General features: G+C 46.6%; 1 protein-coding gene and 1 long non-coding RNA gene across 7 annotated transcripts in view; one reads left to right on the forward strand and one right to left on the reverse strand.

Annotated features, from left to right (window-relative positions):
- The window catches only part of KCTD15 (potassium channel tetramerization domain containing 15), a 46963-nt gene that overhangs the window by 5001 nt on the left and 15084 nt on the right, over nucleotides 1-26878 (reverse strand). For 5 of the 6 annotated variants that reach the window (XM_032121604.1, XM_032121602.1, XM_032121606.1 and 2 more), the window contains exons 3-4: nucleotides 12062-12206; nucleotides 4019-4324 (exon numbers count right to left, since the gene is read on the reverse strand). In XM_032121604.1, the coding sequence (XP_031977495.1) occupies nucleotides 4019-4324; nucleotides 12062-12206 (451 nt within the window). Of the gene's footprint in view, nucleotides 1-4018; nucleotides 4325-12061; nucleotides 12207-25076; nucleotides 25304-26878 lie in introns of all 6 variants that reach the window. The other variant, XM_032121605.1, reaches the window with a different exon arrangement.
- LOC116449777 lies at nucleotides 474-9180 on the forward strand. Its single transcript, XR_004242535.1, has 2 exons — nucleotides 474-623; nucleotides 9028-9180. It is a non-coding gene; the product is annotated as an uncharacterized LOC116449777 (long non-coding RNA).

Here is a 26878-nt window from a genome sequence, read left to right on the forward strand (position 1 = left end):
AACTAAAACGTTTTACTTTTGCTACCCTGGCTCTAAGGATGGGCAAAGGAAAGGGGCTGCTCCAGCAGAGCTTTGCCTAAGCCATGCCGAGTCTGCTGAAAATCAACTTGCCTGAGGAGTTCTGCCTGGCCCTGGGACACAGGGACTTAACATTCTCAGAAAGTCCCATCTGCCAAATCTCCCTGACTTTTGCCCTGATTTTTACATACTCTACACTGCAAGAAAGTTGTAGAACTGAAAGATCAAAAAAGCACACGAGAGCATGGAAGAAAAACGAACCAGGAGAGATGAAAAGAAGAGGCAGGAGAGTGGGTTAATAAAATACCTTTAAGATAGAGAAAAAGAAAGCTTCCGTCTCTCTTATTTGTCCAGGCTGTATGCAGCCTATAGTTCCAAAATGGGGTGCAGATACCAACACTGTTCCTCCTCAGAGAGGAAGGCAGGAGGAGTCTGAGACGGAAGGAGGAATAAGACACCAGCAGGCTGCTGTTTCACAGGCTGGAATGTGTTCTGCCTGTATTATGTATCACTGCTCCTAGCCCCGATAGGATGAAGATGAGAGACAAGCCATGGGAAAGGAGGCTTCTCCCACTGAACTGGAGAGTGGAACAGAGGATTGACAGGTAAGATTTCTGAGAGAGACGGGACTTCAAAATCCTCACTAAAAAGTTTTTTAAATCAATTTGCTTGTAAGACAAAACAAGCAGGGGGGTGCCCTTGGCTTGCCTCAGACCAAAGCTATGTTATATGTTATATGTTAAAATAGGATTCTTTTTCACTGAGCCTCTCTCTGCAAACACCCAGTCCAGATAGACATTACACCTCAGAGCTCCACACACTGAACAAAGCGATTCATTTTTGCTCAGTACGTGCTGGAAGGACCAGACTGCAGGCTATAATCTGGCATTAAAAACCTTGGGATCATCAATTTTCTCAGCAAGAAACAGAACAGGCCAAATCCTGTAAACAATGCTGAGGATGTTTAAATACTGCGGTTTTAAGTGTCACTTGGATGAGGCTGAGCTCAGGTCTAGGCAGAAAGGCTCCTTTCAGTGCTTCTGTGCATGAGACTGAACAGCATTTTGAACACGGACAGGTTTAAATTCCATTTGGAGAATTTGACTCTATACACATTATTTCTTCTGAAGGTAAGGTACAGACAGGGGGAAAGCAGTGACCATCTCTGAGTCAAATCAGAGCTACTTTCCTGAAAATCTCCAAAGAGAATATGCCAAAAACTGAGTATCAGCTGTGACTCTCCCATGTACAGGGACACATGCACATTATTAAACAGAGGATTTGTGCTAGGATTTAATATACGCTGTCTTCCAATATTCCAAGCACATTTGATTTTATTGGAAGGTTCTCCAAATGGAAACCTGATCCTTTCATTTAGTGCATTTCATTTAAATTTTGCAGAATATTAACAAATACATTCTTAATTATGAAGACTTAATGTTCAACATTCACAGCATCACAGAATTTTCTGTAAGATAAATTCATGATTCCCACCAGACCCTGTTGCAAGGAGTTGAAAAAACCTATACCTCTATATAATTACAAATGGCTGTAAAATTAGGAGTTACTGTATTTTTTTTGCCTAATAGGTGTTGACATTCTTTGTTTTGTATGCACAGTTCTTGATATAAAGCATCTAATGAAAATATTTTCCAAATATAGGAAAAAAATTTATAAATATTGCAGTTGTGCTACCAAATACATTGAGCAGAGCCTAGGGAGACAGAAGTAATGTATCACCTCAGCAAACAGCAGACAGGCTTCTTGTGTTGCTCTCTGGGATTCTTTGCAAGCAATTCTGCTCTTCCAACCACTACCCATCTCCCTTAAGTCTGTGCATTTGCCTCCCTGTACTTCCAACTTTTGACTTAATATTGTTTTGCCAAAAAAATCCTTTGAGGGGGAAGAGCAGTGCCTGTGTGCTGACCAGAGTTCATCAGAGCCAATGCTAATTAGCTGCTGATTTCATCAGCCTTTGGTCTCAGAAATGCATCATTTTCCAGAAAGTGTTTGAAAACACTTTCTATTAATTATATAGTAAAATGATGTAATTTAGTAAAATGATGTAGTTTAATAGTATTACTTATACTGTAGACTCTTTGACAGAAATTTTTTCCACAACATGAACTTGCAAAGAGACTCTTTGATTCTGTCTGAATTTTGACTGAATTCAAACACATTCAAATAGTAACAGTAATTAGTGTTTTACTACTCAGGTAGCACATGTATCCTACGAGTTACACCACTCTGGATAAAAGAGAGCTGAGTGCTCAACCATGTGGGCATCCAGAGCTTGGCCAGCCAGTGCTGAGCTGGTCAGTGGCTCACTGTGACCCTTTATTGTTTCAGTTTCTCTAATTCCTTGTGTGATCTAGCAGGATCCCATGGACAGCGTGGCTGGGACACAAATGCTCTTCCCTACCCACTCACCTGAGCTAGACTGCTCCCTCTCCTCCCAGCACAGCAATGGAGACATCTCCCTGTCCCACTGCCAGCAAACGGAGTTGCCTCTGACCACTCCCAGCCCGCTGGGCTTGGGGCAGCCCACCCCAAGCCTTGCCAAACCCACCCCAAACCTTGCCAAACCCACTCCAAGCCTTGCCAAACCCACCCCAAACCTTGCCAAACCCACCCCAAGCCTTACCAAACCCACCCCAAACCTTGCCAAGTGTGAAACTGGTAAGGACTGTGCAAAATTAACCACAGCCTGGTGAAGTTCAACCAAATATACCACTTGGGAGTCTTGAACCAAAAAGCACCCAAACCCACGGGGAATGCTGCCCATGCAGTGGGGGAGCCACCATTAGGGTCACGTTTTGAAAATGACTCCACCCACCTCTACATATGCAGGTGACTGCAGCTCCCCTGAAGATGTCCCTTGGCAGCCTGGGAGACAGAGGGTGCCTGAGCCTGATGTGTAACAACCACACAGGTACAAGAGCTCCAGGTTCTTGTCCTCCCTTGCTCCCTTGCACCTCCCTCCCCAGCCAGTCTGGCCGGCCTGATCCATGGACCAGCTCTTCTGTGGGTTTTTGCCCACAGGGGACTTTATCAAGACAACCATGGCATTTCCCACAGCCCAGTTCACATCTGCAGCCACAGCCCATCTGCAGAGGATGGTAACTTGGGAAATACTCCCCTCTAGGTTGATTTCACTTCCCCTAACATGAGCATTTGCAGCATATTCCAGAGGAATACACACAAAAACCAAGAGCTCTGTCTTGCCCGTGTTAATTAAGGCCAAGTTAACGGCACCATCGCCTGGTTCCTCCCCACAGCCCCAGGACAGCCACACCAGCAGAGCTCTGGCTGCAGTGCTGGTGATCCCTGAGAAATGGCACTGCTTGCCCACAGGCTGCTGCCTAAACACAGACCACGTATTTATTCCTGCTGCCATCCACCTATCTGTCCAGTTATCTTCTTTTGTTTCAGATGTTTAATTTTAAACTTAATGTCAAAACTCTGAGTATAAAATGAAATACATTTTTGTTTAAAATACTCTGGGCAATTTTTATAGAACATCCTTTTGGAAAAAAAAAAAGTGCAGAGATCAATTTTTTTAAGTCCATCCCGCAGGCACCATCATTTAATTATGAGTGAGACATAAATTATGCATTTACACATTGTTGCATTTTCTATAAAATGGTGTGGAGACTTTTTTTTTTGTAGTTTTTGGAACTCTCTCATTCTTCCTAGAGGCACTTTGGAGGAAAAAAAAAATACTGCCAAAGGCTATACATTGATGAAAAAAATTAGCATTTATCAGTATAACACCATTATGAGGCCAGCATGGCACTAACATACACAAAATCTAAATGTATTTTTCTGCTTAGACTCAGGAAAACCTGAAAGACTGTGATCTCACCAGGCAGAAAGATGTTTTCTTGCACTATAAGCACTGAAAGTAATTGGGCAGAAGCAAATAATTTGCATATAATTGAACAAGCCATAGTGAAAAAGCACCCCAGCACCAGAGGAGGCAGCACGGAAAGGCCATTACCTGCACGGAGTTCAACCGGCAGTATCCATTCAAGGGAAACCTGATAACGTGGGTGGGGTCCTGGTTCCAGCCCGCGTTTACAGAGTTGCACATGACGTCCCCAGTCTCTGGGAAGATCTCTTCTATCAAAGCCTTCTCCCCGCTCAATGCAATTCTTTCCCCCAGATCTGGAGTCACTCTTACAACCAAGCAGTCACAAGGCTGGAAATGTTTCCTTTGTTCTTTCTCTTGTTTCCATCGCTCAAGTTCCTTAATCATTGGCTGCAGCTGGTAATACTTTGCTTCTTCATATAAAAGATTAAAGTCCTGGAGAATAAAAAAAAAAAAAAAAAGAGTGGGAGAGAGAGAAACTAGAAATGGGTATAGTTCTCTTTTAAAAATGAGTATTGTTCCTGTTTGACCTACTTAGGCTTATGTATTGTCAGCAAGAGAGCAAAGGCAACAGGTACCCACATACACCTCCACAGAAAACCACATGGTGTTAGTGTTGAATCTGTTTGAGCTGATCGAGAAGTTCCCACTGCACTGAATTACCTCTTCATTTATTATCCCACAAGCTCAATGCCAGAAGGCTTTACTCCTGGATTAAGAAATCAAAATAGCTGGTTGCAATAAACAAAGCCTACTGATGTAAAAGAAGATGTTCCGAGCCCTAACCTCCACTTAATGGCCTCAGATCACTCTGATCTCACAGGAGATCTCAGGCTTCGCTGTCGCCTCTCGCACACGATACGAGATGGAGTTGTCAGTTCAGCTTCACTTCTCACCTGCCTTTGCTGAGGCTGAAATTCAGCTACAGCGGCTCAGCTGCTCCCTGCAGCTCATGACTATTCATGTATTTAAAGCGTACTTTGGAGCCTGGTAAATTATATGGAGGTAGTGACCATCCTGCTGGCTGGGAGCTCAGCTGTTGCTCCAACGGCTTAAAAGCAGCAGTTCTTCCCTGCCATTTGTCCATCACTTCACTTGGGCTTTGGGCAATTCAAATTCCCAATTTGATCCAATTCCCAGTTCAGTGATTGTTTCATCGGTTTCTGACAGATCTTCCCACCTCAGTGGAAATATGTGAGAGCACGTGGCGGCCAAGGGTGTGAGCATCCCCGGACCCGAGGGAGAAGGCCCCTGTGGGCACTTTGCTCCCGCTGGCCCCACAGCCTCCTCCAGCCTCCCGAGGGAAGAGGAGCAACAAGGGCTCAGCAGCAGCTCCTCCCTGCAAAGACCTGTGTCTGCTTTCCTGGCTCTTGCACCTCTTTACACATGCAAATGCTGCACCACAGATGCTTTTGTGGAGTGTGCTGGAGGTCAACACGCGGAACTAAGGCCAGTCCTACACAAATGAAATTAAATGAAAAATCAAGACTGAAATGACTGAAATAATTTGGACTGGAAAGAATGATATGACAAGAAGCAATCAAGAAATGGGCACCAAAATTACATGAAAAATAACGGGTGTGCTGCTGCCCCAGGACTCGGGGAGGAGGGGGAATCAAAGGCCAATCAACACACAGCACAAAAAGGTGCGACTCTTCATAGTGGTTTGGAATTAACCTGTAAAATCTGCTGCTGCAGGGTATTACTGAACCAAAGCAGTTAGCTCTGCTCAAATTTGGCACCACTGACCCACCGGTAGTGGAGCTGCTCCTTCACCCCAGGGCTGCCTGCAGCCTGGAGACCTATGATTATTCACAGTGACAAGGCAAGGTGATCGACTTACAAAAGGGACATCCAATCCTTTACATCTCTTTGATGTCTGCTAAGGTTGGGACAATGTGCACACGGCTAAGGGAGAAAAAAGGACTGGAGGATAAGAGGAGGGATAAGAAGGACAGAAGAAGAGGGATAAGAGCAAGTGGGAAGCAATGAGGGCAACATTCTCGCGGGACAGCTCGAAGATGGAAAACAACAGAAGATTAAAGAAGAAATCATGCAGAGAGCATGCTGCAAACCACCAACAACCAGTGTTGGGAACAGGCCAGGCAAAGAGGTGTGGAGGCTGGCTGCACTACCTGGTCTCAGGTAGGACAGCATCAGCCCCAAAGGCAGAGAATACCTTCCTCTGCTGGAAGGTATTCTCACCCTTCCCCAAAACCAGCACTGTGCTGAACCATTACTGCTTTTCTCTGAGCACCAGTGAAGCTCCCTGGGTACTGAACAGGGGATCAGTTTAAACCTATAGGGATTAGTGGCCTAAGTTTAAAAAAAAAATTCTGAAATCTCTGTGCAGGACACTGAATCAGCACAGTCCACCGCCTAACTGTGTTCACTACAGAGGTGTGTGCAGTGGCCTGCCAAATGTTCACCTGGGCATCTGCTGGTGCCATGGATTGCTTGTTCAAGCAAGGAAACATGCAATGCTAAGGAAAAATGTAATGGTGTAGAGTGAACAGGAGTACCCAGTGCTTTCTGAGGGCAATGGAAAGTCATCTGCTGTTTTCAGTAGGTCCTGAAAAACCAGTTTTAGAATATCTGGGTTTATGGACAAAATAAAATAAGGTATTATTTGTAAAATCAATCAAGTGAATATGTGCTAAGAAAACTCAACAGTAAAACCTGGAAGAGATGGTACAGCAATAGAAAAAACAGTCATTCATTTTTGAAAGCAGAGAGTGGTACGGTGCTCCTGAGGCTGGATGCAAAGCCCATTACATTACAGAGTCTCTGACTGCCTTCACTGGGCTTTGGACTAGCCTGACAGTACCCTGAATCACAGGAGTTCAATGGTCCTGCACCCTCGGGCCAAAACTGCAATGCCATAAACCAAGCAAAACCCAGATCACACCACCCCTACTTCTCCAACAGCCAACTCAGCCCACCCCATCAACTGCAGCTTTTTAGTGACTCTTGCTAGCTGTCATTTGCCCTAAAATGAACAGGAAAAATTTTACATTCTGATACCATTTTGTGAGAATAAAACCTGCTTTCAAATGTAACAGCTCTTCCACTACTGTTCCCAGAATGATACAGCCACACTTCAGATGGCTGTGTGGAAATCAGGGCTGTGCTGGACCATCACATGCTCTGTGGGACAAGGTGAGCACCTGGTACAACGGCCTGGGTTGAGCCAAGGTGTTTGGGTTTGTTTCTAAAGTAAGACTCTCATGCCTGTGTCGATTCCACACCTGGGTTGAGCACAAATATGGAAAGGGCTCTGCACTTGAAGAAGGGCCCTGTAACAGACCCGGGGAACTGAGGTGAGCTGGTGCCAAGAGGTGATGTCAGGGAATCAGGGCACCTACTGTCAGGCAGTGCCAATAAAGGGAATTTGTTGTGCTGTAGCACAGTAACAAGTAGAGGGAATAAAAAAGTGTCTTCTCTAGGCAAGAGAAATTAATTTGTGTCCACCAGTGCCAGTGCTGGGAAGAGACACCTTGTGTGACCCCACTCCACTGCTGCCGACAGCCACCAGCAGCAAAGGCTGCCCCGCCCCGCTCTGCTCCTCTCATGGGACATCTCTGGCCTTTCGTGAGGGAATCTGACAGTATGTTTAGGGAGGGAAGAGGATTTCACAAAGCCAGGAGCACAGAATGAGTGGCTCACAATATGGGGGTTCGGTTCTCCAAATCCTGTGCTGTCATGGGCTCTACACAACAAGCCCACAATCTTTTCCTTCAGGTTTTATATGCTGTTCAGAATACTGTCTGTGACCAGACTGGGAGAGCCCAGCTCTGGACTATCTGCACTGAATGCTTCAGGTAATACTGACATAGGTATTTCCACCCTTGCACTGTAGAGATCAAATCTCACCCTGAAGATGTTCTGAAGTTTAATATGAAATTGAAATTAAAAGTAAAAGTAAAGAAAAAGTAAAGAATTAAACCCACAAGAGACCTCATCAGGGAGATGCCATAGGAACTGCATGACAACATTTCCATGCTGTTAGTTTTGATAAGTTACCGAAGGCAGATGCAGACATGAACCTTCCGGGACCCATCCAGGAGAGGCACATCTCACTGGAACGGGCAGGGAGTAGCCACAGCGGCCAGGTGCACAGAGGTGCACTGCAGCTCAGCCCCAGAGCACAGCACTGATCCCACACGAGCACTGATCCCTGCACACGGACACTGCCCCCTCTTCACAGAGGCTCCAGCCTGGTGTCAGTGCAGGGCTGCTGAGCAGCAGGCAGCGTTCCACAGCAGATTTTGTACAAAATCCAGGGGTTCCTTGTCCTGCAGGACTAAGGCACCTCCCATTTCTTCTAAGGATTATTTCCCTATGTTCCCAGCTCCCAACAGCAGTACCAGAGCCAAGCACTATGATAGATAGTGGAGCTGCTGCTGTTTAGCCTAGGAAACACATTTTACTCCAAAGGTGATTCCCACCACTAGTGATAGTCACAAGCAGGGTGCTCTTTGATAGCCTGAAAGGGGAGATAAACAGTACAGCTTTTAATTTTTCTGTGAAGTACCACAAAAAGCCTTTATAGTACCACGAGTCTTCAACTTCTTGAGGCTGTTGTAGGAACTAGTGGAGAAGTTCTGCCAGGTCACTTGAAAAAGAGAGCAGATAGGCAGGCGGGATGCACACAGCCTTTCTCCAGCCACAGCTTCTGGCCTACATTTAGATCTCATGGGAAACAAACAGATCTTTCAAAGATGCAGCCTTTTGCCTTTCACAAAATAATTTTCTGCTTTTTGCTTGGTAGAAAAGCTTTTTTTGTGGTGGATTTCATGGCTGAATTCTGCAGTCACCTCTGACAAGGGTGACATCTTCCTGGGGAGGAGATGGGAGGTGTGACCCCAAGGCCAGCTGTGCTGCTGTTTCGATGTCAGTGCCAGTGGGTCGGCACAGACCTGCTACTCCAGGCAGAGACAGCCAGCAGAGACTGAGACCATGTGTCCCACGGACCTGATGCTGTTCTCTCAGTACCAAAGACATCGTTTATTTTTGTACCTAATGTTGACTCCTGAACAGGCTGAAATGGCTCTTTCTGTCCATTTTTCACTTGTTATTCTTTATTACATGAAACAACAAACTGTCATCCTGACTCCATGTTTCTCTTATATTTTTAGTGCTGTGAAGATCTGACTCCTGGCTATGAAAGAAAGTTGCTCACTTCTATGATGACAACTGCACCATTTCCAGAGGTCAGTTTGAGAAGACTTTAGATGCAAGCACACTAATTTTGTAACTGTATTAATAAATTAAGAGTGGTGGCCTTGTCACTCTGGTGTTACAAGTGATCTCTGTAATCCACATAAAACTCAGACATCCTGAGCCTTTGTGCTCCTCCCCTCTTTGAGACAGACACACATTGCCTACGTCTATTTTTGATTGATGCTCTCTGAGCAGGGAGTGAGTCTCAAACAAGGAGGTACAACAGGTCCTGGTATTGACAGTGAAGGGGACACATGCTGCTCATGATGTCATGGGGAAGCCCCTCTGATGGTGGAGGAGACCAAGGCAGGAGTATTTGGGCACCTGAGGAGGAGCAGCTCCTGTGGCAGCCACCCCTGACCCAGCAGTGTGGCAGAGCTGGGGGTGCTGGCCCCATGCCGTGCTCAGGGCCGAAGGATGCTCACGGTGTCATGTCCCACAGACAGGACACTGAAGCAGAGCAGGCAGAGGGAGCTGGAAGCAGCTACAGGCTGTGCACCATCACCAGCGTGGCACAGGCTGGCTGCAGAGCAGAACCCAAACACTTACAGTCACTCCTCAGCACACTTCATGTGGCTTAAAATCCCCCAAGCCCAGAAAACCTACAGAACCATAAGAGTGCTACTTTCAGCAGGAAGACCTGGGAGACACTTTCAAGTTCTGGCTTAGTCGTGGTTGGAAGTGTAATTAATATTCACTGTAAACACACCACTCAGACTTGATAATAAAGAATCACTAGCCTCGGAACACACACCCCACTTTCTCTGCATTTCAGTGTTAACTAAGTCTGAAAACAACACTGAAATAGCAAACACAATAATGCTGGTGTGGTACTTACATTCCAAACTTTCCAAAATAACCATCTGAGCAGCAATTCAAGTTGAAAAGCAACTTGGCTAAACCTTGAGGCTAATAAACTGCTTGATTAAATTAAGGGGTAAAAACTAATAAATATTCAAAACACTTGATAATGCTTTGTTTGACATAAAGAACATTTAATGCAAGTCTCACTGGAAAAGCTGTCAGGTTTTATACCTTAAATAGAGTTTTGCATTTAGAAACACCGAGTGATTCCATTTGCTGCCTTTGATTATTGTCTTCTGTCACTTTAATCATGCTGGCAAAATTACACGATTTCTGTGAAGTCAAATCCGTTTACAATGCAGTTTTAATATAGCTTTACAGCGCATTCTTCTATGCATTTTTATTTAGTTACTCCCTACCTAGCAATGCTCTGCTTTGTTCTCGAGCCCTCATTAGCCTGGGGTTTGCTCTAAAGCTCTCCCAGAGAGGAACTAAATAAAACCCAGTTAACCCTATGCAAAGGGATGGTCTGGAACAGCGGCCTGAGCCCGGGCACAGCGCCGGCTCCCTGAGTCTCTCCAGCCCTGCCAGGGCTCGCTGCACAGACAAGTCCTTGGCATCCGCGGGCACTCTCCCCTCCAGGCTCCAGCCAAATCCTGCCTGTTCTGCTACTGAGCACCTCTGAAATCTGGATGCTGGTCGAGGCCATGATCAGCTCAAACTACCTCTCTCTTCTCTCCTACCCTCTCCTCTCACACCTTGTCCCACTGGATTGTCCAAAACATTGCTGCTAAAGCATCTCTCTGGCACCTCTCCCACTTCTCCATCCACTGCCTTTACTGGATCCATCTTATGACCCCTGGGACTGGTCTGGTCTTTAGCTTCGCTACTACACAAAGGTTTTCTCCCATTTCTCTGTAGAGTTTTCTCCCACTCACCCCTCAGTGCTCTGGCTCCCCCCACCCCATCCCAGAGCACCCCAAGCCATGGGGCAGCTTCCCCAGCCCATCTGCCACTCGCCAGAAACACCAGTGCTCAGGACAGCCCTTCTGGGCTGGAGCTCCAAACCACCCAGAACTGCCAAAACCTCCCCCTGCCTTGGGACAAGATGTGAGCTGCAGACCCTCCCACAGTGGGGTCAGACTCCTAACTCAGGTGAGAATGACTGGGTTTGCAGCACGAGGACCAGTTGTACTCCAAAGCAAGAGCCGCCGCCACCACCACCACTCTGGACTCGCTCAGTCACAACTGACCAAGTGATCTTGTGGCCCAGCCAGTACAACAAAGTGAAATGGCATTTCAGAGAAAGCAAGGAGCTTTCCTTCCTAGCAATGCTCTGTGTCCTCTAACTGAGCAGATCCCCATCTGCCATCCCAATTTATTCATCATTTCATCCTGGAATAAGTGCTTTTGTTGAATCTTGTCATCTACAGTTTGGACACTTTTGTCTTCTAATTTTCATACATAAGGGTGACAATGTTGGAAGTTTCGTAAGTGCAAAGCCGAACAAACAAGGCTAAGAGGAGAGCCTTTAAACAATCAGGGCCTGCAAAGAAACAACCAGCACCACGATTTCATACAAAACATGTCCTGCTCCTTAAAAAGCCCTCAGTCAGTTCCATCTCCCAAGAATATTTTGACATTAACTGTGAGCAGATTACTTCCTGAAATCAAAGTATCTGCACTGGTTATGTCTGACACAAACCAACGGGCTTGTTTAAGGGTGTTTCTTTTTTATACCAACAAGAAAAAGATTTACACAGTTCAAGTCCTGTAAGTATCAAATTTAAAACATTTCTTTCAGATTCTGAGCATTAAACCCTGCTAAGTTCAAGTTGCTGATGTTGCTTCTTAATTGTTGTTATACCCTGATAAATAAGCTAAAAATGCGAGAAAATACAATTAGTTTAGAAAAACTGATAGCCATAAGCGTCATCATTTAACTTTTCTTGGTATCCATGACAACCATTGGTCCATTTATTAAATAACAGCATCCCTGGTGTAATACACAAGTACTAAAAATCCCAACAAATAAACAGCAACATTTAGTTAAGTGTGTTTAGGTCAAGCACACAAACCAACCCGCACCAAAAAAAATGACAGAATGGGAGGAAAAAACAGACTGCAGACTATAGCTTTCCTTACCTTAAAGTCATCTGGGAGCAGTAGCTTAGACGTCCTTAGGAAGCTTAATATATATCTGAAAATTTCCCCATCTCGATCAATGAAATAATGTTGCTTTAAACTGTCCAAGACAATAGGCTCTGTGCCATTAAACAGACGACTTATTCTGAAAAAAAGAAGAGAAAAAGAAATGGGCAAAAGAGACAAAATCTCATTACTGCCTTCGGGCTTAAGGGCAACCAATTTAGGTGCAACAATTCAATGTGCATAAGGTAATGCAGGATCTTAATTTGGTGACAAACACATGCACGAGGGTAGGTACCTGGGTGTGTGTGCAGTGAGACACACCAGCAGCGAGGGCCCCACGGCTGCCCTGGCACCAGGCTCGTGCTGCCTTCAGCCAGGGCTGCCAGGCAGGCCCATGGCCCCAACAACAAAAGCACCCTGGAACGCTCAGCCCATGGCTGGCAGAGTGATTTTGGTGAGAACGCGAGTCCCTGGCTTTGTTATACATCCCTATCCACCACGTCCTGCTAACAGAGAACCAAGTGGTTACTTCAGAGATGGGTTCCTGGCCATGAGCTTACCTCCAGCTTGGCTGTCATTTGATCAAACACCATCCAAGCCTTTCTGTGCTGAAGGAGAGGCTGCCCATGCACTGAGATGGGCTGTACGGACCTGCCAGTGTCCACCCAATGCAGAATGTTTTGGAAAAACAGAAACCAGTGGCCCATGCAGCATCTACAGCACAGCCTGTGGGACCACAGTGCCACCACCAGCAGTCCTAGGGATGAGTCTGGCAGGAGGAGAGCACCAAGGCAAATCTTTTGCGAGAAAGAGAAAACAGGAGCAAGACCTATGAGACCGAGGGATCAGCGGATTACAGGACCAAAGTACCACATCAGCTACATCACTCCAAGCTTCTCCAGTCCTGAGGAGCCTGCTCCTCAGAGAGCAAACCAGGCATCTGCCTGGCTGCTGCTCCTCCAGCCTCTCCCTTCCAAATGCCTGGCTTCTCTCACAACGCTTTGTCTTCCCATGAGAAATAACCCAGCTGAATATATGTTCTTGAAAGGGAAAACGCAGGAGACAGACAGCAACGACCTATTAAGTAATTGAGTCCATCTCTCTGACAGTGCAGCATTGTTCCCAACTGCAGAGTGTCTCGTCTTTCAAAGTCGAGTCTTAAATAATCCTGCCAGTGAGGACTCCTCCATTTCCCAGAGAGACTATCCCACAGCTGGCTGGATTTCACTATCGAGCCACCCCTTCAAATCGCCCATGAAATCCCCCGTGTGCCTCGCTGAGACCAGGGCAGGGCTTTCCCCTTCCCTGGAAAACAAACTCATCCCCAGAGGCGATGTCCAGCACTGCTGACGAATGCAGCAGCCACAGTCTTGCTGCCTCCCTCCTCCCAGCACCACCACCACACCCCGAGCTTTCAGGCCCAGCAGCGTGGGGAGCATCTGTGAGTGACCCCAGTGCCCATGTGAGCGCTGGCAAGGGGCAGGTTTGCTGCCCCACTGCCCTGCTGGTGCTTCTGGCTGTGCCCCACGCAGCTGGCCCTGGGTTCATGGGCTCCCCACAGCTGTACCTTGCTCTGATCTTCTAACTTGCTAATATAGTTACAAATGTATTAATGCGCCATTTCTATGTAAATAAACTGTGGAAATACTAAATAAAACTGGACTTAGTAAGTCTTCACTGAATTTTGCTAAAAACCTTTCTGCCCTCTTAATTAAGGAAACTCCAGGTTTTACTGCCTGCTCTCATGCCCATGCCAGCATACAGCTAGTCTGAGTTACTTGTGAGAATAACCAAGTGCTCTCCTAAACCCTAATTATAACATTTACTGTTTTCTCCAACCTCTGGCATTCCTACAGTATCAGAGAATACCATCCAGTTCACCTGGCAACATTTAATTTATATAATCACAAGGCTCAGTAAGACTACTGTAATTCATTGTTTTCTTTTTCGTTGTTATTTTAGGGCCATTTGCCCAAGACAGTTAAATATACTGCTGTGTACAGCGTTACATTTTATTCCAGGAACCAGACAGTTAATTTATTTCCTTTGCCAGTGTGCTGTGCTGGGATACACTGGAAGCAGAGCAAGCACTGATGGCTTAAGGTTCAGTACAAACATTTACTGAGTAAATTTGCATGGCTATTGGAAGTTTTGAGATCTTACATCTAAACAAGCTGAGCTGTGGCTGAACCCTCCTCCCCTTCGCTGCCCTTTCTCTGTGGAGTCTGCAGAAGCAAAGCTGCTCGGCTCTGCACGGGCACAGGGGAAGGTTTGCCAACAACGACAGGGTGCAGAGAAGACAGGGTACAAAATTTTAATGGGCCACTCTTTGATGTAGTAAAGCATTTTTTTGGTAATGAAAACAAAACATGAATTCTGAGGCTCCACTTTGTGGAGTGCCCTGAGCTGTATTTCTTCACCAGCAAAATTACTGCTGGGGAAAGAAACTCACAGAGTGTTGAAAGACTTAACTGCCACCCCAAAAACAGAGTGATGAATAGTTTAAGGATTTATTTGACATTTTAGGGGGCTGCTATGTTCCAAGAAGCAACTTCTTTGCAGCATGTTGTAATGCCGCATGTGGAAAGTGCTCCTGCTTCTCCCGTCTCGCCAGTTTAAACCATACCTGGAAAAGTTCATCGGAAAATGCAATGCTGGGACAGCACAAAATGAACTCAAACAGCAGCTTCAAATGGACAGTTCACCTGATAGGATTCCTCACCATGTGTAAAGCTATGGAAAAGAGCAGCTCCATGCTCTGCACCGGGACATGAAGCTCTCTGTGGATGGGTCTTTGGCGGCCAGAACAAAATGCCTCACACAGAAGCAGAGAAGCAAAATGCACTCAGGCTGTCAGGGAGCTGGCAAGTCAGCAAGTGCAGGGGGACAGGAAGGGCTTTGCACTGTACAGACTTACTGATGATCAATCAGAAATAAGGTACCAGCCTGGCTGGCAGCCTCAGGAAGCTGCTCCCTCCAGTGACCCACCATGTGCCATGAGTTAAAAGTCATGGGGAGCTGCTGCAGCTCAGACTGGGCAGTAGTAACCCCCGTTGTTTTTATGAGTGGTCATGGCAACCTGTACTGGTGGACAAATTAGTTAATGCCATTTTCAGGAGCCGCTTATGGCACACAGGAATGGTACTTCCAGTGATGCTTGTGAGGAGGCAGGAGGCACAGGGAAAAGGAGACAAGGCAAGAAGAACTGCACTGGGATGTTACAGCAAAGGGCAAGTCTGAACAATGAACACTTCTTCAGCATTCCCACCTTTTTGAAAGAGATGCTTCACTTTCTAATTTAGAAACACTCGTATAATCTGTGTCCAATATTTAATTTCCATACAGGGAGCAGACAGAGCCAGGATCAACTGCAGCAGTTGCAAGCCTAAGGATGCCAAGCATGTCTTTCCATTGCCTCCGTTGCCCTGGCCAGGTCCTGCTATGCTCACACCATCTGCCCAGTGCACAGATCCTCCCAGCCGCCTGTTCTCCCTCCTCAGGTGCTCCTGCCCTCCCAACAATGTGCTCTTCCCAGCTGTCTGGTCACTGCTCTGCAGGGCTGCCCTCGAAGGGTCCCTGCCCTTGGCCACCGTTGCTGCAGAGCCACCGCCGGGCTGGTGTCCAGCCTCCAGCCTGGCACCTCGAGCCCTGGCTGGATGCACTTCTCTGTCTCTCCCAAGAGCCAGAACACCACCTGTTGATCCCATTCCTACTGTTTCTTTGTGCTTCTGTTATTTCTGCTAAAGGCTTTTACATTTTCAATAATGTTTTGCCAAAATGCCGAGGGGTGAGTTTCTAGCTTTGTACCAATTTTACTATGATATTAAGATCTTCTTTTATTAGATTAAAAACAAACAACACAGTCAGCCAACCCACAAGGACAAGAGTGCCAGTAAATTCTTTTCTTAGTTTCCTGGGCAAGGAAAGAAACTACTTGTGCTGCCCGCAAGTACCTACAGAAGGCTGCTACAGAAGGCTGCCCACCCCTCTGAATCCTGGGGACCAATTCTCCAGCCTGCAGGCTCCCTGCAGCACCTGTTGAGGCAGGAGCACAGAGGGGGCCTGCAGGGCAGTAAGTCCAGCCCCCACAGCAGAGCTCACGACACACCATCTCCTTCATCAACTCTCCCAACTCCATTTCAGAAGCAGCCAGGGCTTTTGGCACCCCCAGCTCCCTCCACAGCACCTTTGGTCTTCCCAAAGATCATCACTGAGCACAGCTGTGGGTCTGCACATCACACACAGCTGTTGGGAAGTTTCATGGCACTTTGGGACAGAAAAGTTTTTGGGGTGGGGCAGTTTGCTTTCTGGTTTGCGCCAGTTTAGCCATTTTCTTGGCAGCTTTACTTTGAACAGGAGATAGAAGTTCTTTGCTAATAAATCTGATTCCAGAGGTCTTAAGAAGAGCAGCCAGTATTGTGCGACCTGTGGGACAACCAGCAACTGGGGATGTGGCACCATGAGGCCCTAAGGCCCTCAGGTCACTCTGCTGTGGGGGCCACTGTGGTCGTCGTCCCCTGTGCACCAGTCTGGCCAGCACAGTGACACAGCATAAGCAGAACTCTCCATCTCAATATTGCACTAAAAGTATTAATTTAAGTAATTACATGATTAATATTTAACTGTTCAGTGATATTTTTGTCATTCATAATTTAGTTGTTTACATTTATTAAAAATTGATTTTGTAGACACTTTTTCTGCCCAATGTCAAATCAGCAGGGAATGCACATTTCAGTGAACTGTCATTAAAACGTGTCTCTTTTCTAGTATTATGGGAGGACAGGGGAGGAAGGGAGAAATGCCTGTCTGTGGGTCCTGCATACATGTGGCAGGTCTGTGCTGCACCCAGTGTCCTCCCTGCTGAACCTGCCCCCTCTGTGTGCCCTCCTGTCCTCAGTGCAAATGCACAGTGGAGCCAACACGAGCTCTGCAGCTCTCCCTGTGCTTTATGGGGGCTGTCAGCTGTACTTGGCATTTGGGCTTGGCTGTGGAGCTGGAGAAGGAGAAGGTGGCTGTGGGAAAAGCCACAGGGAGAAAGAAAGGATTGTTTAGAGGCAGGACACTGAGCATGACCTAAAACTACCCTGCGGGACACGCTAGCAAAGCATCCCCAGCGGATGAGCAGAGTCCAGTCATTGCTGCTGAGCACAAACAGTGCTGCTTATCTCCTAAATATTTGCCCAGAGTGGGTAGGATAGATACTGTTATCTGCTTGGAAGAGAAAAAATGCCATGAATTGGAGCAGAGGTGCTTGACAGGCCTTACACCGTGTCTGGCACTGCTGCCTGCATAGCTGTGTCTGTCAGGAGTCTGCTACTTGTCCTGTCCCAAGGCAGTAACTGCTGGGAAAGGACTGTGGAAAGCCTCTGAAGCGCCCGTGCTAGGAGCCAGTTCTCTGCTGGCACTGCCACAGCCCAGCTGAAGCAGCACAGGTTGAGTGGGCAGTGCTGTCAGACCTTCCCAGTAGCATTTTTCCTATTTCCATTATTTCTATAAAACTGTTTGGATTTGTGCGTAAGTTCCCAGCAAAGCAAACCATAATGGGGAAAGCACCTGCAACTTTCCCCAGGGAGGTACCTTAAAACACCTTTCAGCCTGTCTGAAAAGCAGGCCAGGCTGGCCAGAGGAGGACAGGGATAACACGGTGGATGGGTATCATCCACCTTCTGGCCTGGCATTAGTTACAAGAGAGAGGTGTGAAGGCATTGCCTCTGCCAGCACACAAGCTCTCTCACGCCCTGGACTGCGAGGAACGTGGCTAAAAGTTGCATCTGCCTGCAGTAGGTTTTCTGATCTGCCTCAGTTTAAAACTTCAGCTACAATTAGTGTGACAGTTGAATGGTTGTACCACACCTTCCCTCCCTGTTCTCTGAGCAGTGATTTTAAGCCCTTCTCCAGCTGAGAGAAGAAAGCACTGAAGAGAGGCAGGAGCTGCAGCACGGTCGGTGCCCACCCAACCTGGCTGTCCTACACTGCAGAAACCCTGTGAGGCTTTGCCCCTGCAGCTCTTCCACTTTAATCAAAGACAACATCTTCACCACCTAAGACTGCTGCAGGCATCTGCTTGGCTTGGAGGGTGTTTCAGCTGGGGAGAATTTTAAGCATCTTTTGTTTGGACAGTGATGAGGAAAAGCTGTGTGTGAGAGTCTGAGTCTTGAACTTTGGGTATAAACTGCTGCTCTGAAAACCATGACATCCAAGAGCCACGTGTGCCTGAAGGCACAGAGAGGTGCCCCCAAAAGGAGTTTCTGGCAAAAGTAGGTACTGGATCAGGTACCAGCTTCCAGTCCCAAGTGCAGTGCAGGCATCAAGCCTGTGGTGTCACACAGGTCATCCACCACTCCACGTGCTCCAGACATCCTGACCACTGTCTCCTTCTCCTAATACTCCCACATGGCTGGGGCAAACAGCTACCCTTCAGCAAGGCAGCCTCAGGTGCCAGTGTCTACAGGCACTGCCTGGCATCACTCAGCCGCAGATCCGTCCCTGATGGCACAAGTGAGCTACCACAGATGTTCAAAACAAAACGGGCCTGTGAGAAACAAACAGAGATACTAAAGCCTCCATTTTTAACAAGAGCATCAAGCAGTACGGTCCAATCTCAGCAGAAGGGTGGAGGAGTGTTTTGGGTTGGCATGGCCAAGCTTAAGTAGCAGAGGGGCTACAGAGGTGGCTTCTGCGAGAAGCTGCCAGAAGCTTCCTCTGTGTCTGGCAGAGCCAACCCCTGGCAGCTCCAAAGACAGATGCACCACTGGCCAAGGCTGGGCCAATTAGAAATGGTGGTAATGCCTCTGCAATAACAGATTTAAGAAGAAGAAAGAAAAAAAGTTACTGCACAGTTATAATTGTGGCCAGAGAAGAGCAGGGTGAGAACATGTGAGAAGAACAACTCTGCAGACACCAAGGGCAGTGCAGAAGGAGGGGGACGAGGTGCTCCAGGCACCAGAGCTGGGATTCCTCTGCAGGCCATGGTGAAGCAGCCCAAGGTGAAGCAGCTGTTGACCCTGCAGCCCCTGGGGATCCATGGGGAATGCAGAGATCCACCCACAGCCCCTGGGGATCCACGGGGAATGCAGAGATCCACCCACAGCCCCTGAGGATCCATGGGGGATGCAGAGATCCACCCACAGCCCCTGGGGATCCACGGGGAATGCAGAGATCCACCCACAGCCCCTGAGGATCCATGGGGGATGCAGAGATCCACCCGCAGCCCCTGGGGATCCACAGGGAATGCAGAGATCCACCCACAGCCCCTGAGGATCCACGGGGGATGCAGAGATCCACCCACAGCCCCTGGGGATCCACGGGGAATGCAGAGATCCACCCACAGCCCCTGAGGATCCATGGGGGATGCAGAGATCCACCCGCAGCCCCTGGGGATCCACGGGGAATGCAGAGATCCACCCACAGCCCCTGAGGATCCATGGGGGATGCAGAGATCCACCCGCAGCCCCTGGGGATCCACGGGGGATGCAGAGATCCACCCACAGCCCCTGGGGATCCACGGGGGATGCAGAGATCCACCCGCAGCCCCTGGGGATCCACGGGGGATGCAGAGATCCACCCGCAGCCCCTGGGGATCCACGGGGGATGCAGAGATCCACCCGCAGCCCATGGGGGAGGTGCCCACGCCAGAGCAGGCAGATGCCTGGAGGAGGCTGTGCTCCAGTGGGAGCCCTGGTGCAGGCTGGAGCAGCCTGGCCTTGGAGGACTGCACCCCATGGCAGAGTGACCCACGCCGCAGCAGTTTGGGGAGGACTGTGGGCCCCTGGGGAAAATTCATACTGCAGCAGTTCACAGAGAGCTGGTGCTCATGAGATGGAGATACATCAGAGAAGTTCCTGGAGAACTCTCCCACAGGGGGGACCCCACAGCACTGCAGGGGAACAACTCCTCTCCCTGAGCAGCAGGAGAAGCCATGGGGAATGAACTGACCAAAACTCTCATTCCCTGTCTCCCTGGGCCATCAGGGGAGGAGATAGAGCTGGGAAGGAGGGGGTGTAGGGTGAAGGTGTTTTTAAGGGTTTATTTTACTTCTCATTATCCTGATTTTGTTACAAATAGACCCAATTAATATCTCTAATTCCAGCCTATTTTGCCTGTGATGATCCTGAGTGATCTCTCCTGCTCTTTAACTCATGAACCTTCATCGTATTTTCTCTCCCCTGTCCAGCTGTGGAGGGGGTGAGAGAGCAGCTCTGGTGGTACCTGGAGACCAGCCAGGGTCAACTCACTACAAGGAGTAACTCACAAGATAACATGTTTATCCATCTCCAGTTCCTATAACTTCCTGTTCCTGCCTCCCAGTGCTGATCCTGGAATGCCATAGGAGTTTTTTGAGCCATATGCTCACTTTGCCGTGCTTCTGAAGGATATTACACTCATCAACCATTAAGCACCTGAAGGAACTGCAGGACCTATTACCTAGATTTAATACTTCATATTTTGCTGTTCAGGCTACAATATCTATTTTTGTAACAGATCAGAGCTAGTCTATATAGTATCAACATGTATTTTTAAAAGTCAATAATCCATAAAGAACATTATAATCTACCATGCAGAATTATTTTTAGGAAGCTCTGGAAGGATTTTCTTTCTTCTTTCTATGCCACCACTAAAAAAGCAAAATTAGGTATATAATGGATTTTGTAGTTAAAAGAAAGCCATGGACAATTGTGTTTTCTGTTCAATGTTACTATCAATTAAAGTCCACTGGAGCAACAGGTAATAAAATCCACTGAAGTGGAAATTACCTATTATTTTTGAAATACCACCAAGTATTCATGGTAAGGGTGAGAGATGCTTGTGTTAATAGCCTATCTCCACATTTAAGACACTTTAGCAGATGACTTTGATACATAATTTCCTGGAAATGTGTGTGTATTCATATTTTGATGCGCTACACAGATCTCTTAATTTGTAGAAACAGTATCAACTCGACATAAATTAGCAGGTAAAACAAGGAAGTGGAAACACTAAACCCAGGCAGAGAAGCCTGTGTCTTCTCCTGAATGAAAAATTCTCTTCATAGTCAAGAGCCACTCTGACCCTGCATCCCTTCAGCCACACATCCCAACAGGGAGGAGGAGGAGTGGTCAAACAATTACCATGAGCAGACCAAATACTAAGGGAATTGAGATACCCATAAGCTTTCCTTTCCAAGCTTTTCATTAACCCTAAACCCTTCACCTCACTGGGATTAGGCCCATGAGCACTGGTCACTTATCCCCAGTTTCTCAGCAGCCAGTTTCTCCTGGCTGCTGCCACGTGCCTTGTGCGTGACCAACAGGAGCAAAGTGCTGCTGAGCCACGAGTAATGGTGGAAGTACACCCCTCATCAGGCTAATGATTCCAATTTGCCTTTTTCAAGAGTTTGCCTATTTTAGTGTGTTAACAGCTATTAAAATACTTCACTAAACAAACAGTTCGAGTATGTTAATTGCTGTATCACGAATCCTTTCATTTAATTTGGCACATCACTACATCCATAGGTAAGGGAAGCAGAGACACACACAGAGGACAGAACCCTTTTGCTACACACAGATCAGCATCCCACCACACCTATTTAACTCATCAGTCATGAAAAGCATTTGCTGTGCTTAACAAGGGAAAAAACATAACTTTCAAATACAGCTACAGTTTGCATTTCTTCATTAGAAAGTTCTCACTTCTAGAAGTTGCCACTGACATGGCCTGTACATCTTTTGCACCAGGGCCATTGACAAAGAGCCTCCCATGATTTGTGATGCTAAACCATACGATTCCCATTGCTTGGTCTGGCTGAGCTGCTCTGGAGTAACCATGACCAGAACAGGGCTCTGACCATGTCAGGTGTGAGGACCCACAGCATCCCAATCCAAGCAGAGAGGTTGCTGCTACTGTAGTGCAAGACAGGCCAGTTCTGCCACCCCTGCTCCTAACAAGCACTATTTGGGGAGAGTGAGAACAGCAGTCTGGCTGACTTGCATATTTTTAATAGAAGTAACCAAATAATATTACAATACACTATGAGCCTTCAAAACACAGAATATGTTTAGGGTAGGAGCTAAATATTATTCTTTCTGTGAAATATGCCGAGATCCAGTAACTACACAGAAGTTACCTACTGTTACTACACTGTAGGTAACACCCATCTATCTGGGAATTCCTCTCTTTGCTTTAAACTGTGGACTTACACTTGAAGTTAAAGAAGCATGTAAGCTGGATTTCTGATACTATTGGTTTTTTCCAATATAACATTCAGGTTATTTTTTCTCTCCTTGTGCCTTTTACTTCATTCTAACTGATCTTTTGCCTAAATAGTTGGTGAAGATTAAAAACATTAATATAAATTTATATTGTATCCTGTTTCTATTATGCCATTGTTCCTGCTGCTCTGATTTGAGGCCTGTGAGGGTTCTGGGCCTCATGTTTTCTCAACACATAATTTACACTAAATATTGGTCATGAAAATCAACTCAGAAGAAAATTCTTTAATTTAAACCAAAATTCAAAACTAGCATCTTAGTTTCCCAAAGTGTTCCCTGCTTTTCCACAGGTCCCAATCCCGCAAGAACTTCACTGCAGCTCAAACTCTGTACGAGCTGCAGACACTCAAGAAAATTAATACATGAGAAGATACACAATTCAAATAAAACATTCCTGCCTGTACAAGTCTTTTCTTGCTATTCCTTTAACCACTCCTTTCCCCTGATCAGGGAGCTAGGAGGGCCCTGGTGAGAGCAGGGCTGCACCAAATGCCAGCTCTCTTGCTGCTCACCTTCTTTCTGTAACTTCCAGTGGAGGATAACTGAGTATTTCACTACGATTTTCAATCTGACCAAATGTGGACATTACTTGCATTACCAGCACCCCAGTACAACTGGGCATGCTGGGAAGTTGAAAACATGCAGGCACTAGTTATATTATAATATAAATGGGCTAAATCCTTGCTCGTTGAAGTCAAGAGTGAAACTCCCACTGAGACTCAGTGAAGGCAGGGAAAATTTCAAATGGAACTAATTTCCCTTTCAGTTTGTGAGTCTGGCCTTCCACATCTTTTGCATGTGTGGGTGCTGTGAAACCAGGATGCTTCAGTAGGCGAAAGAGGGATGTCATTGACTCAAGGGCTTCACAACCTTTTATAAAGCACAAATGGTGACAACCAACACATTGGCTTTGGTACACACTGCTCACATGAACAGCTAGAATGTCTAACCTGCTGGAGTCACAGCCTGTTAATTTCTAATCCCAGACATATGAAAGCTGAGCAGTTTTTTCCTGTGATTTCTCCTTTATTTCCAGATTCACAGGAAATAGTTCCCAGACACAGGCTGCCCAGGACTCTGCAGCTCTGCATGGCCTGGGCTGAGCAGGGACACCCAGTGACCCTTGGTGCCCACACTGGCCCAGTTCTGCACTGGGACACTACCCAGTACTGTGAAAAGGAACGATTCCAGTCTCTCTGGGCACTGGTAAATTAGCTTTCTGCTTACAAGCAGCTGCCCATGCTGCTCGGCCATTTCCTTGGTATGCTGATCCACTGAACTAGTACAGCTCTCCTGGTGTTGACAATAATTCAGAAAGAACCCACCTTGTCTTAAATCCTTGCTCCATTTGCTTTTCCTGCAGCCCATCCTTCTGTCCTCCACTGAGAACACTACACCGATTTTGCCCAGTCCCAGAATGTAAAACTGCTGCATTACAGTACTGCACACCTCCAGCAGAGCTCACATCAGCACCTGCTCTGGAACGAGGACACTGCAGGAAGTTACAGGAGACTGTCACTGGTCCTGTTTCTCTACAAGCATGTGTGTGATTGGGAAGTTGCATCCAGCTCTCTCTATCCATATTTTATTACCACGCTTCAAATGATGAACAAATAATGTTTGTTCTCTTGTTTATTCTTACATTTGATTAAGCTGTACCCAATGTATTTTTCCTGGCTGTTCATTTAAAGAAACTGAACACATCAAGAATGACTTGTTAAAAAGCTATTTTGAAGGTAAAACAATCCCCAAAGCCTACAGAGCCACACTGGGTAGGAAGACTTGTGTAAGTTTTTTGCTGGTGAGCCTGAACCACTGGCAGATGAGCAGAAACAAAGAGGAATTTCCAGCAGGTTTTCCACTTCTGCAGCTGGAGAGCAGGGACAGACAGGAAGCAACGCACCACCACCATGTCTGCTGGAAGAGCCCACCTCCACAGCCAAGTTCTCAAAAAAAGGAGGAGCCCCTGTCTAGGGGCTATAGAGAAGGAACTCACACCTGGGAAGGAGACAGCAATACACCTGCTGCACAAAGGACACTTGCCCTACAGAATTAAGCTCATCAAAAACTTTAAAATAATATGTAAACTGTTAACTGTTGAGTTCTGATGAGCTACTGAAAGCTGAACCTGACTTTCTTATGTGACTGTGAGAAATTCCTTCTTAAATACAGTACTCTGGTCATGGGTTTGATTCTGGTTCCAGTGAAGTCAAGGCCAAAACAACCTCTGATTTAACTGGAAGCAGAAGCGAGCCCCCATTTTAACCCTCGTGCCTGCGAACAGAATACAACTGGATGAGAAACAAAGAAGAAATATGTTTGAAACTGGTCTTAACTGCAAGCTGTACTTCCTCCCCGCTGTAGGATTACAAAGCAGTTACTGAATGTTTTTCCTCATTCAACAGCAGCGTTATGTACTACTGGCCCAAACTCAGCCCTCATTCCCTCCCACACAACCCTGGCACAAGCAGAGGACCCAGTTTCTCTACTGTCATGTACTAGTTCCCATGGAGTTCCACTAGCCAAATTTGCCCATGGAACTGTATGTGAGTTTTGTCAGGGCAGAGTTCAGGCAGCAGTCTGCACACCACGCTCCCCAAATGCCAAAGCTGCAGCCTTTGGTGTAAATTGCACTGGTACAAATCGCTGGCCTAACGCAGTATGACACCAAAGAGGTTAAGGAGTCCCCGGTTTTCATTGTCTGCTTTCTCAAGAGAGAGATTTGCTGCTGCAAAAGCGTCTCCCAGGTCTAAGTGGATTACCTGCAGCACTGGTAGCATCTGCACTCCATTAGGAGGGAGGCGGAACGGGAGCCTGCCCTTTGGACTGGGATTCCTTCAGCGTTTCAGCTTTATGGTGCAAATCTCAGTTTCCAGTGCTTGCCAACTGATTCCTTCTGAGTCTGGCCAAGAGGAACGGTGCAAATGCTGCATAATAACTTCCCAACATCCATGTGCAGGACTCCTCCCAGGTTTTGCTTTATGTGATCCTCAGCAGATAAAAAAGCAGCAATTTTAGCCTTTGAGCACATACCATACTGCAGTAGAGTCAATTTAACACAGTACAGGTGAACACCAAATTCCTCTGCTCTTCCTCTGTGTGCTGGTGCCCAGCTCTGACAGGCAGGCAGCTGTCAGTGCCTGCATCAGGAAGGAACCAGTCAGGCACACTTGTGAAGCTAAGAGCTGCCCTGCCTGGCAGAGTTTCAAGTGAGAGCAAGTCAGGTAAAAACAAACCCCTGTAAAGTTTTTACAGATGTCATTTCATTTTTAAGCATCAAAAAGACTGAAGTACATGCTAATCACAGCAGCTGAGATGAAGGATTAGTCAGTTTGGTGGACACAGCAGAGAGATGTGAGTTTGTAACTCTGGAGTTTAATTCCAGCTCTGCAGCTTCTCCCATCTACAAGTTCAGGTTGGGAAAGCCACCAACCTGGTATATCACTGGAGTTATACCAGCGATGAGAGTGACTGACAATACCTGTTCCTGTCATCAGATTATGCATTTAATGTCAGAACAGCACATGGGAACAAGCTGAGGTACTGCAAGGCCTAGCTATGCTCATCAATTTATTACATTCCACATAACAAAAACTTAGCAAAGCTCATGAGGGTAACAGCAGCATGGGGCACAGCCTGCATCAGCTCCTGCCCGGCATCCTCCATACCAGCTTGTTACTCTGTGCTCCAGAGATCCAGCTTCCCTTCTGCTCTCACATATGAATCCTGTGTTTGCATGCCTGCATATTTCTTCTATTTAAATATGCACTTTGTTCTTAAAGATTTCATTAACCCATGAATAGATTAATTCTGATTTCAGTTATACAGATAAAAATTTAAAGCAACTCCTTCAAAACCAGCAGAGTCATGTCTTTGGGAAGGCCAGGAGAGGTTTGTGCATGCACCCACATGGGCAGGACACTTTGTCTTCATCTGACTGTTGATTTTACACCCTCAGATGTCTTTGAGACTGAGCACTGTGGACACCCAGCAGAAGCATCTTACTGCAGTGCTCAGGTTCTTGTAACTCCTCACCACGCAGCACACCAGATCAATCCCTGGTGTAACTCCACAGAGGACGACAGGGTTACACTAAGGATTATTTTGGCCAGGTCTAGTATTAGGCTCATTTTCTAAAACAATAAGGCTCATTTTCTTTTCATTTAAGCTTACAGTAAAACTCTCACTGACTTCACTGGAAGAGAGACCTGGCCCAACATACCAATATCCAAACCACCTCCATTTATTTCAGTGGAAGGAGGCAAGGAAATAATAAGGTCCAACGTATTTTTAAATCTTTAGATTTCACAAATGATCGCAAGCATGTAGGTCACAATATGCACACAGAATGACACCTACGACAACCACCAGTGGGATCATTAAAATAATTAAGTTAGGCCTAGAGACAAATCCATTTCATAACATGTTCCTTACAAAACAGATACCCCCTTTCTTCATAATCTAGGGAGCCTGTTTTATAAACTTCCTATGTAGTTCATGAAATATCCCCCTAAGCAGACTAGGTCTACTTGCCATTGCAGGGTCTTATAAATCCAAAGTTTAT

The sequence above is a fragment of the Corvus moneduloides genome, chromosome 12, assembly GCF_009650955.1.
Source record: "Corvus moneduloides isolate bCorMon1 chromosome 12, bCorMon1.pri, whole genome shotgun sequence".
In the NCBI taxonomy this organism is placed as follows: Eukaryota; Metazoa; Chordata; class Aves; order Passeriformes; family Corvidae; genus Corvus; species Corvus moneduloides.